Source organism: Rhinopithecus roxellana, chromosome 12, assembly GCF_007565055.1.
Source record: "Rhinopithecus roxellana isolate Shanxi Qingling chromosome 12, ASM756505v1, whole genome shotgun sequence".
NCBI lineage: Eukaryota > Metazoa > Chordata > Mammalia > Primates > Cercopithecidae > Rhinopithecus > Rhinopithecus roxellana.
This window is the reverse complement of record NC_044560.1, coordinates 32,192,678-32,205,194: the sequence shown is the minus strand read 5'-3', so window position 1 is coordinate 32,205,194 and position 12,517 is coordinate 32,192,678. Positions and strand designations below refer to the sequence as shown.

Genomic DNA, 12,517 nt, shown 5'->3' with positions numbered 1-12,517 from the left:
GAGAAGGAAGGAATATAACTGTTTGTATTTGCAGACAACATAACTAAGTAGAAAGGCCAAAGAATCTACAATAAACCTCTTATGTAGTACAGTTAAATTAATGTGTCATATCCTACATTCTATTTTAGATTCCACCTCCCAGAATTCACATCCTGGTTGAATTCTATTTGTATACAGTAAAATTCACTCTGTTTTTATGCCAATATTTTGTTCCTTTTTATATATAGGCTGGTTCCATATTTTTGCAATTGCGAATCATGCTGCTATAAACATGCATGTGCAAGTATCTTTTTCCTATAATGACTTCTTTTCCTCTAGGTAAATACCAGGAGTAGGATTGCTGGATCAAATGGTAGATACACTTTTAGTTCTTTAAGGAATCTCCACACTGTTTTCCATAGTGGTTGTACTAGTTTACATTCCTACCAATAGTATAAAAGTGTTCCCTTTTCACCACATCCATGCCAACATTTATTATTTTTTGATTTTTTGATTATGGCCATTCTTCCAGGGGTAAAATATCATATGATGGTTATGGTTTGCATTTCCCTGATCATTAGTGATGTTGAGTATTTTTTCATATGTTCATTGGCCATTCATATATCTTCTTTTGAGAATTGTCTATTCATGTCCTAGCCCACTTTTTGATGGGATTGTTTTTTTCTTGCTGATTTGAGTTCCTTGTAGATTCTGAGTATTAGTCCTTTGTTGGATGTATAGACTGCAAAGATTTTCTCCCATTCTGTGGGTTACTTTGCTGATTATTTTGCTGTGCAGACGCTTTTTAGTTTAATTAAGTCCCATCTGTTTATCTTTGTTTTTGTTGCGTTTGCTTTTGGGTTCTTGGTCATAAAGTCCTTGCCTAAGCCAATGTCTATGAGGGTTTTTTGAATGTTATCTTCTAGAAATTTTTTGGTTTCAGGTCTTAAAGTCTTTGATCCATCTTGAGTTGACTTTTGTATAAGGTGAGAGATGAGGATCCAGAGAATCCAGTTTCATTCTTCCTTTTTTTTTTTTTTTTTTGAGATGGAGTCTCTCTGTCGCCCAGGCTGGAGTACAGTGGTGTGATCTTGGCTCACTGCAACCTCTGCCTCTCAGGTTCATGCCATTCTTCTGCCTCAGCCTCCCAACTACCTGGGACTACAGGTGCCCGTCACCACGCCTGGCTAATTTTTTTGTATTTTTAGTAGAGATGGGGTTTTACCTTGTTAGCCAGGATGGTCTCTATCTCCTGACCTCGTGATCCGCCCGCCTCGGCCTCCCAAAGTACTGGGATTGTAGGAGTGAGCCACCGTGCCCGGCCCCAGTTTCATTCTACATATGGCTTGCCAATTATCCTGAAACCATTTGTTAAATAGAGTTTCCTTTTCTCACTTTATGTTTTTGTTTGTTTTGTCGAAGATATGTTGACTGTAAGTATTTGGCTTTATTTCTGGGTTTTCTATTCGGTTCCATTCGTCTGTATGCCTGTTTTTATACCACTACCATGCTGTTTTGGTGACTATGGTCTTACAATATAGTTTGAAGTAAAATAATGTAATGCCTCCAGATTTGTTATTTTTGCTTAGTCTTTCTTTGGCTGTGGGCTCTTTTTTGGTTCCATATGAATTTTAGGATTGTTTTTTCTAGTTCTGTGTAGATTGATGGTGGTATCTTGATGGGAATTGCGTCAAATTTGTAGATTGCTTTTGGCAGTATGGTCATTTTCACAATATTGATTCTACCCATCCATGAGCACAGGATGTGTTTCCATTTGTTTGTGTTATCTATGATTTCTCTGAGCAGTGTTTTGTAGTTTTCCTTATAGAGGTCTTTTTCCTCCTTGGTTAAGTACATTCCTAAGTATTTTATTTTTTTGACAGCTATTGTAAAAGGGGTTGAGTTCTTTTTTTTTTTTTTTTGAGACGGAGTCTCGCTCTGTCACCCAGGCTGGAGTGCAGTGGCCGGATCTCAGCTCACTGCAAGCTCCGCCTCCCGGGTTTACGCCATTCTCCTGCCTCAGCCTCCGGAGTAGCTGGGACTACAGGCTCCCGCCACCTCGCCCGGCTAGTTTTTTTGTATTTTTAGTAGAGACGGGGTTTCACCGTGTTAGCCAGGATGGTCTCGATCTCCTGACCTCGTGATCCGCCCGTCTCGGCCTCCCAAAGTGCTGGGATTACAGGCTTGAGCCACCGCGCCCGGCCGGGGTTGAGTTCTTAATTTGATTCTCAGCTTGGTTGCTGTTGGCATATAGCAGGGCTGCTGATTTGTGTACATTAATTTTGTGTCCTGAAACTGCTGAATTCAATTGCCAGTTCTAGGAGCTTTGGGGATGAATCTTTAGGGTTTTCTAGGTATACAATCATGTCAGCAGCAGCAACAGTGTGACTTCCTGTTTACCAATTTGGATGCCCTTTATTTCTTTCTCTTGTCTGATTGCTGTGGCTAGGGAAAAGTACAGATTTAACTCTCTTACCATCAGTACCTCTGATACACAGTACTCACACATACAAACATTTTATTTGTTCCTCAAGATATAATTATATCACCTTTTAAATTCTTTTAAATTGCTACTTAATTCTTTCTTAATTGCTAATTATTACTGTCTTAAATGTCTCAATACATTAAAATACTTTAGGTGTTTTGTCAGTTTCATAATTTTCCTGGATATGTGCCTTCATAATGCTACATGTATTCTCCGATACAGAGCTCCCACATATGCACCCCTGTTTCTATCTACTCTATGCCCAAGCTCTGCATGATTATTCCAATCATCCTCACACCTATTAAGAACTTTTGTGGTGTGAATATTCTTGGCATTTCTGATAGCTTTAGTTATCATTCCACTACAGGGTGACCTTTAATCCACTCTGTGTGTGCATATTTCTGAAACTACAAGCCAGGCCTATTTTAATGAGTTTTATTCTCTTCCCCAGCTCGACTTCTGCAGGCCCCATCCCTTCCCAGAAAGAAGAGGAAATGACTGAGTCCCAGGTAAATATTAAATAGTGTATCTGTTTCTTGCCTTACTCTCCAATGCAATTTAAGGGGATTACAGTAATTCATACAGTAAATTATAAAGGCCTATATACATAAAATATATTTTCAGGGGAAATAGAGTTGAACAATTAAAACTAGGGAAGAGTTAAAATGTGGGTATTTTATGAAATTCAGAGAGATTAAAGTTGGGCATCAAATTTAAATTTCCTTTTCATAGGTAAAGAAAACCAGAGCAAAAATTTGTTACATAATTTTCATTGTATGTAACAATAAAAAATCAACATTTTCTAACAGAAATAAGCTTTTCATTGATACCTAGAGGTCAATGAAAACATTTTATTGTTACTTCTTGTAGTTGATAAACCCAGCTCTTTTGATGTTCTCTTTTGATCAAGGACAAAATAAAGTGTAACTACCAAAATAGCCCAGCATTAGAAAGAATGCAAATGAACATTAACAGAAAAAGGAATAAATTACAGTATTTCACACAGTGGAATACTACTTAACAATAACAAAGAACAGATGACTGCCACACACAACAACCAACATGGATAGATTACACAAACATAGAATGAAAGAAGGCAGAAACAAAAAAGTATATATCGTAGGGTTCCTCATATGAAGTTGAAAACGGGCAAAACTAATCTATTGTGATGGAAGTCAGAATACTGGTTACCTCTGAGAGGGTATTTACTGTGAAACAGCATGAAGAAATCTGGAGGGCTGAAAATGTTCTATGTTTTGACTTGTAGGTACCCATGTCTACAAATGTATACAAATTTATCAGATTGTATGATTAAGACTAGTCCATTTTACCACATTACTCTATGTATGTCATATATAAATTTATTTATTTACTTATATTTATTTACTTTTTGAGATGGAGTCTTGCTCTGTTGCCCAAGCTGGAGTGCAGTGGCACGATCTCAGCTCACTGCAGCCTCCGCCTCCCGGGTTCAAGTGCTTCTCTTGCCTCAGCCTCTGTTGTAGCTGGGATTATAGGCACCCACCAGCACTCCTGGCTAATTTTTGTGGGTTTTTTTTTTTTGTATTTTTAGTACAGATAGGGTTTCACCATGTTGGCCAGGCTGGTCTCAAACTCTTGACCTCAAGTGATCCACGTGCCTTGGCCTCCCAAGTGCTGGGATTATAGGTGTGAGCCACTGTGCCTGGCCCATAAATTTAAAGAGAGAAAACTAGACTATCTTGAGAAAGAGGTGGGATGTGTGTCTTTCAAATGACCCTATGTAACTATCTTTTTCAATGGGCATTTGCTGCTGATTGAGCCACACTGTAATCATTTCTGGTGAATTCTTAAAATTTTAACCACTAGAATGTGAGCAGAGAGTGTGTTTTACTTTGTTTACTGCTGTATCTCCAGTACCTAGAACACCACCTAGTACACTTGATATTCTGTGAATACTTGTGATTTCCTTTCAGATTTATCTTACCCTTTCAGATACTGAACATATTTTACTTTTTACCCTCAGCTCAAAGCTTTGATCTTCTGAGATATACCTTTCTTTTACAGTGTTGTTGTTGTTGTTGTTGTTTTGAGTCTCACTTTGTTGCCCAGGGTAGAGTGCGGTGATGCCATCTCGGCTCACTGCAACCTCTGCCTCCCAGGTTCAAGCAATTCTCCTGCCTCAGCCTCCCGAGTAGGTGGGATTACAGGCGTGCACCACCATACCCGGCTAATTTTATAATTTTATATTTTTAGTAGAGACGGGGTTTCACCATGTTGGCCAGGCTGGTCTCCAATTCCTGACCTCAGGTGATCCGCCTGCCTCGCAAAGGCTGGGATTACAGGCGTGAGCCTCCGCGCCTGGCCGACCATGTATTTTTATCTACCAGTTTCTGTATATCTCTGGTTTCTTCCTCAGGCACACTCAGTTAATTTTCAAAATGAAACACACCTGTGTAACACAGTGCACACACTCAACGAAGAAATACAGAATTACCCTAGCACTCTAGGATACCTTTTCTATACCTACCTAGTCATCACCCCCACCCCAGGAGTGTTCAGCGTTTATCACCATAAATTGTTTCTCCCTGTGTTTTAACTTTATATATTCTGTGCATTCTGTATCTGGCTTCTTTTGTTTAATATTATGTTTGTGAGATTCATCCATGTTAAATTGTTGCATCTAGTTGTAGTTCAGTTAATCTCATTGCTGAATATTATTATATTCTCTGATCAATATTTCCATGGATCTTATAATCCATGTCACTTCATTTCTTTCCGGGAACTACTCTAGCAACTGCCTACTAATCTCCCTGTATCCACTCCTGACCATCTATAGTCCATTCTCCATAGAACAACCAAAGTGATAATTTAAACCTCAGGTTTTATTATGACTTATCTGCTTAATACCATCTAGTGGCTTTCCTTTACATGTGGAATAATGTCCCTTACAAAGCCCTTCTTGGTATGCCTTCTGTCCATGTCTTCACTATTATCTTGTGTTACATTCTCCCCCATTCACTGTGTTTCAGCCTCACTAACCTTTCCCTGCTTTGAACAGACCAAGTTTATCCTGCCTCAGGAACTCTGAACATGCTTTTAAATGTTCCTACCCTAGATATTTATATGACTGGTTCTTTCTCATTCAGGTTTCTGCTGAAATGTCATCCTCCTCAAGGTCATCTTTGGTTACTAAATTCAAAGTAGAGTATCTGATTCATTCTATAACCCATTACCTTTATTGCATTTCTTATCAATATCACATTTTATCTCACTTATTCACTTGCTTATGTTTTCATTTCCGTGTCCCCTAAGTAGAAGCCCCAAGAGGCCCAGAATGTTTCTAAACTCGCTCTCCTATCCCCTGTGAGTTCTGATTGATAAAATGAAAAAACTAATTTTAATGCAGTCTGATTCAAAACTTAGTTCAATCAGCAAATTGTTCTCTTGGCAATTATTTAGTCATTCAGATTCTCTTCTGTATCCCTGTTCTGTTAAGGTGGTGTTTGAGATAACAGGGAAGATCTTCATAGCTTGGGTATGTGCTAGATGATTTAGCTAGCTCCTTTTTTATGTGCTAGATGATTTAGCTAGCTCCTTTTTCTGTACATTCAGTGGCTGATGAATTTATTTCATGTGTATTTCATGTGTATTTATTTCATGTGTATTTCACAGCTCAATGATGGTCCAAGGACCTCTCCTTATCAACTGGCCTCCTTTGGTTCTTGCTATCTCTGTAGATCTCTCTGAATCTCTGTCATACTCTCGATGCTTCCTGAGTCCCCTAAACCCTACCACATGCATGTAGGATCATTTTGCCTTTTTTTTTTGAAACAGGGTCTTACTCTGTCACCCAGGCTGGAGTGCAGTGGCGCAATCTCAGCTCACTGCAACCTCTGCCTGCTGGGCTCAAGCAGTCCTCCTGCCTTCAGCTACCCAAGTAGCTGGGAGTACAGGCATGTGCCCCCATGCCTGGTTAATTTGAAAAAACAAAATTTGTAGAGACAAGGTCCCACTATGTTGCCCAGGCTGATCTCGAACTCCTGGGCTCAAGCAATCTTCCTGCCTCTTGGCCTCCCAAAGTGTTGGGATTACAGGCATGAGCCACTATGCCCAGCCTCATCTTGTCTTCTGAAATGACCCTATTTCATCCTACTCAGGGTCTGTGCTATATGGGAACTGAAAGCTACTTAGAAGTTATTCTCTCAGTTTGATATGACACTCTTCCCACTTAACTCACTGCCTCTCTCCCATTTCACACTCATGCCTCGGAGTGTGGGGAGTTTTAGGCACATATTTAACTTCTTACCTCCCTACCTTCAAAGCCTTTTTTCCTTCTATTCCAGGCCTGTAAGAGGAAGGAGAGGATTTTCCCCTTTCATCTTCTCCTCTTTCCTTTTTCAATAAAGTTAAAAGGAGAAAAGGTAGGAGGAGGCATAAGGAAACATACATTAATACGTACTTCAAAACTAGTATACTGGTTAAACATGTTTGGAGCTGGTGAGTGCTGAGTTGAGGCCAAGGTAGTATAAAATAAGGCCATGGAAGGTGTTGAGATATTCTTGGTGATAAAGCGCATTGATAAAGAAGAAAATTAGCCCATAGAGAAGAATATCACATTTATTTGTTCTTTCGTTGCCATTAAGTCTTCATCTGCAAGTAAAAGGTTCACTTCTCCAGCAATGCAGGGCAGAGTACCTAAGAAAATTAAACTAGTTCAGCTGATACTTACGGAGCATACTGTGTGCTCTGCATTCTGCTTAGTGCTTTATTGGAGCTCTTCATTTTTTCATGTGGATTTTAATTGTTTTTTGCTACTTCCTTTCAGTCTGAATAACTTCCTTCCAGGTTTCTTATGAGGCCAGTCTGCTAGCATTGAATTCTTTGTTTTTATTTATTTCACCTTATTTTTTTTTTTACCTGAAATTCACATACATATTTAAAATTATTCTACAATTCAGTGGCCTTTAGTACATTCAGTGTTGTACAGCCACCACCTCTATCTGGTTCTGTAACATTTTTAGCACCTCAAAATAAAACCCCATGCCCATTAAGCATCTGTTCCCCTATCCCTCTCTTCCTCCTAGCCCCTGGCAAACACCAATCTGTATTCTGTCTCTGTGGATTTAACCTATTCTGGCTATATTATCTATTCTGAATATTTCATATATATATACAATAATAAAATATGTGACCTTTTGTGTCTGGCTTCTTTCACCTAACATAATCACCTTCATGTTTGAAAGATAAGTTTCTGGGCCGGGCACGGTGGCTCAAGCCTGTAATCCCAGCACTTTGGGAGGCCAAGACGGGCGGATCACGAGGTCAGGAGATTGAGACCATCCTGGCTAATACGGTGAGACCCCGTCTCTACTAAAAAATATAAAAAACTAGCCAGGCGAGGTGGCGGGCGCCTGTAGTCCCAGCTACTCGGGAGGCTGAGGCGGGAGAATGGCATAAACCCGGGAGGCGGAGGTTGCAGTGAGCTGAGATCCGGCCACTGCACTCCAGCCTGGGCGACAGAGCCAGACTCCATCTCAAAAAAAAAAAAAAAAAAAGAAAGATAAGTTTCTGGCCAGGCGTGGTGGCTGACACCTATAATCCCAGCACTTTGGGAGGCCGAGGTGGGAGGCCGCGGCAGGTGGATCACGAGGTCAGGAGATCCAGACCATCCTGGCTAACACGGTGAAACCCTGTCTCTACTAAAAATACAAAAAATTAGCCGGGTGTGGTGGTGGGTGCCTGTAGTCCCAGCTATTTGGGAGGCTGAGGCAGGAGAATGGCGTGAACCTGGGAGGCGGAGCTTGCAGTCAGCCAAGATTGTGCCATTGCACTCCAGCCTGGGCAGCACAGCAAGACTTCATCTCAAAAAAAAAAAAAGAAAAAAGAAAGATAAGTCTCCTAAATATAGGAGTCTTTGTTGATAGTTTTTTTTTTTAATTTTTAGTTTTTGTAGAAACATAGTAGGTGTATACTGTATGAAGTATACTTTTTTTTTTTTTTTTTTTTTTTTTTTTTTTTTTAAGTGGAGACGGGGTTTCACCGTGTTAGCCAAGATGGTCTCAATGTCCTGACCTCGTGATCCGCCCGTCTCAGCCTCCCAAAGTGCTGGGATTACAGGCTTGAGCCACCGCGCCCGGCCGAAGTATACATTTATGAGGTACATGAGATGTTTTGTTTTGTTTTGTTTTGAGATGGATTGTCGCTCTGCCGCCCAGGCTGGAGTGCAGTGGTGCGATCTCGGCTCACTGCAAGCTCTGCCTCCTGGGCTCAGGCCATTCTCCTGCCTTAGCCTCTGGAGTAGCTGGGACTACAGGCACCCGCCACAACCCTCAGCTAATTTTTTTTTTTTCTATTTTTTTTTTTTTTTTTAGTAGAGACAGGGTTTCACCGTGTTAGCCAGGATGGTCTCGATCTCCTAACCTCATGATCCGCCTACCTCGGCCTCCCAGCGTGCTGGCATTACAGGCGTGAGCCACCGCGCCTGGCGAGATATTTTGATACAGGCATACAACGAGTAATCAGGGTAAATAGGGTATCTATCCAAGCATTTATCCTTTGTGTTACAATTTACTCTTTTGGTTATTTTTAAATGTACAAATAAATTATTGTTGACTATAGTTGTCTTGTTGCACTATCAAATGTTAGATCTTATTCATTCTAACTGTGTTTGTACCTATTAACCATCCCCATTTCCCCCACCCACTATCCTTCCTAGCTGCTGGTAACCATCATTCTGTGCTCTATTTCCCTGAGTTCAGTTGTTTTAATTTTTAGCTCTCATAAATAAGTAAGAATATGTCAGGTTTGTCGTTCTGTGCCTGGCTTATTTCACTTAACATAATGATCTCCAGTTGCATCCATATTGTTGCAAATGACAGGATCTTGTTGTTTTTTATGGCTGAATAGTACTCCAAGGTGTGTATGTATCACATTTTCTTTATCCATCTGTTTCTTGATGAGCACTTAGCTTGATTCCAAATCTTGGCTATTGTGAATAAACAAGGAAGCATTAAATAAGGGAGTGCAGATATCTCTTTAATACACTGATTTAGTTTCTTTTGGGTATATACTTAGCAGTGGGATTGCTGGATTATATGATAGTTGTATTTTACTTTTTTGATGAACCTCCAAGCGGTTATCCATCTGGTTGTACTAATTTACATTCCCACCAACAATATATGAGAGTTCCCTTTTCTCCACATCCTGGCCAGCATTTATTATTACCTGTCTTTTGGATAAAAGCCATTTTAAAGCCAGGCACGGTGGCTAATGCCTGTAATCCCAGCACTTTGGGAGGCCAAGGCGGGTGGATCATCTGAGGTCAGGAGTTCAAGACCAGCCTGGTCAACATGGTGAAACCCCGTCTCTATTAAGAATACAAAAATGAGCCAGGCATGGTGGTGCATACCTGTAATCCCAGCTACTCAGGAGGCTGAGGCAAGAGAATCGCTTGAACCCAGGAGGCAGAGGTTTCAGTGAGCCAAGATCGCACCACTGTACTCCAGCTTGGGCAACAAGAGTGAAACTCTATTACAAGCAAACAAAAAAAAACCATTTTAATTGGGATGAGATGATATCTCACTGTAGTTTTAATTTGCATTTATCTGATGATCAGTGATGTTGAACACCTTTTCATATGCCTGTTTGCCATTTGTATGTCCTTTGAGAAATGTCTTCAGATCTTTTCCCCCTTTTTAAATCATATTATTAGATTTTTTCATATAGTTGTTTGAGCTCCTTATATTATCTAGTTATTAATCCCCTGTCTGATGGATAGTTTACATATATTTTCTCCCATTTTGTGGGTTGCCTCTTCACTTTGCTAATTGTTTCCCTTGATGTGCAGAAGCTTTTTAACTTGGTATGATCCCATTTGTCCATTTTCCCGTTGGCTACCTGTGCTTATGGGGTATTACTCAAGGAACCTTTGTCCAGTCCATTATCCTGAGTTTCCTCAGTGTTTTAGTCGTTTCATAGTTTGAGGTCTTATATTTAAGTCTTTAATCCATTTTGATTTTATTTTTGTGTATGGCAAGATATAAGGGGTCTAGTTTCATTCTTCTGCATATGGATATCCAGTTATTGAAGATACTGTTCTTTCCCCAGTGTATTTCTTGGCACCATTGTTGAAAATGAGTTCGAGATGTATGGATTTGCTTCTGGGTTCTCTATTCTGTTCCATTGGTCTGTGTGTCTGCTTGTTGTTATTCTTTGTTGCTGCTGCTTCTGACAGGATCTTGCTCTCTTACTGTCTTGCTCAGGCTGGAGTGCAGAGGTGTGAACATGGCTTGCTGCAGCCTTGACCTTCCCGGCTTAGGTAATCCTCTTGCCTCAGCTTCCCAAGTACCACAGGTGCACGCCACCATGCCTAATTTTTTATTTTTTTGTAGAGACAAGGTCTCACTATGTTGCCCAGGACTCAAACTCTCAGGCTCAAGCACTTCTCCCACCTTAGCCTCCCAAAGTGCTGGGATTACAGGCACAAGCTACCCTTCCTGGCCTATGTGTCTGTTTTTACATCAGTACCATGCTGTTGTGGTTAACTGTAGTTTTGTAGTATAATCTGAAGTCAGGCTCCTCCAGTTTTTTTTCTGTTTGCTCAGGGTGGCTTTGCCTGTTCTGGGTCTTTTGTGGTTCCATATAAATTTTAGCATATTTTTCTATTTCTATGAAGAATGTCATTGGCATTTTGATAATAATTGCATTGAATCTGTAGATTGCTTTAGGTAGTATGAACATTTTAACAATATTGATTCTTCTAACCCATGAGCATGGACTATCTTTCCATTTTTTTGTGTCCACTTCAATTTTTTTCATCAGTGTTTTATAATTTTCATTGTACAGATCTTTCAATTCTTTGGTTAACTCTTAGGGATTTTCTTTTTAGCTACTGTAAATGGGATTAATTTCTTGATTTCTTTCTTCAGATTGTTTGCTGTTGGCATATAGAAATGCTATTGATTTTTCTATGTTGATTTTGTATCCCACAACTTTACTGAATTTGTTTATCAGTTCTGATAGTTTTTTTGCTAGAGTCTTCAGGTTTTTTCAAATAGAAGATCATATCTGCAAACAGGATAATTTGACTTCTTCTTTTTTAATTTGGATGCCTTTTACTTCTCTTATCTGATTTCTCTTGCTAGGATTTCCAGTACTATGTTGAATAACAGTGGTGAAAGTAGGCAGCCTTGTCATATTCCAGATCTGAGCGGAAAGGCCTTCTGTTTTTCCCCATTCAGTATACTAGCTGTGAGTCTGTCATATATGGCTTTTATCGTATTGAGGTATGTTCTTCTGTACTCAGTTTTTGAGAGTTTTTATCATTGAAGGGATGTTGAATTTTATCGAATGCTTTTTCAGCACCAGTTGAAATGATCATATGGTTTTTGTCCTTTATTCTGTTGATGTGATATATCACATTGATTGATTTGCAAATGTTTAAATGTCCTTGCATTTCTAAGATAAATCCCACTTAGTCATGATGTATTATCTTTTTAATGTGTTGCTGAATTCGGTTTGCTAGTATTTTGAGGATTTTTGCATCAATGTTCAGCAAGGATATTGGCCTGTAGTTTTATTTTTTGATTTTTTTATTTTTTGATCTGTCTTGGTCTGGTTTTCATATCAGGGTTGAAGGGGTGGCCTGCCCCTCCACACCTGTGGGTGTTTCTCGTTAGGTGGAACAAGAGACTTGAGAAAAGAAATAAGACACAGAGACAAAGTATAGAGAAAGAAAAGCGGGGCCCAGGGGACCAGCACTCACCTTACAGAAGACCTACGCCGGCACTGGTCTCTGAGTTCCCTTAGTATTTATTGATAATTATCTTTACCATCAAAAAGATAAGGGAGTGGCTGGACAATAGGATCATTGTAGGGAGGAAATCAGCAGTAAGACATATGAACAAAAATCCCTGTAACATGAATAAGTTTAAAGGAAAATGCTGTGCCTTGAGATGCATATGCAAACTCTCCATAAACCTTTTAGCAGCATTGCTCCAGCAAGTCCCACCTTATTCCTAAAGGCGGTTTTCTCCTTGCTTAGTAAACAAAGCATACAATCGGGTTCCATTG

General features: G+C 39.8%; 1 protein-coding gene across 5 annotated transcripts in view; it reads left to right on the top strand.

Annotated features, from left to right (window-relative positions):
* ZNF569 (zinc finger protein 569) overlaps nucleotides 1–12,517 on the top strand; it is a 69,096-nt gene that overhangs the window by 23,743 nt on the left and 32,836 nt on the right. For all 5 annotated transcript variants that reach the window (XM_030913083.1, XM_030913086.1, XM_030913085.1 and 2 more), the window contains one exon: nucleotides 2,916–2,973. In XM_030913083.1, coding sequence (XP_030768943.1) covers nucleotides 2,916–2,973 — 58 coding nt within the window. The remainder of the gene's footprint in view (nucleotides 1–2,915; nucleotides 2,974–12,517) is intronic.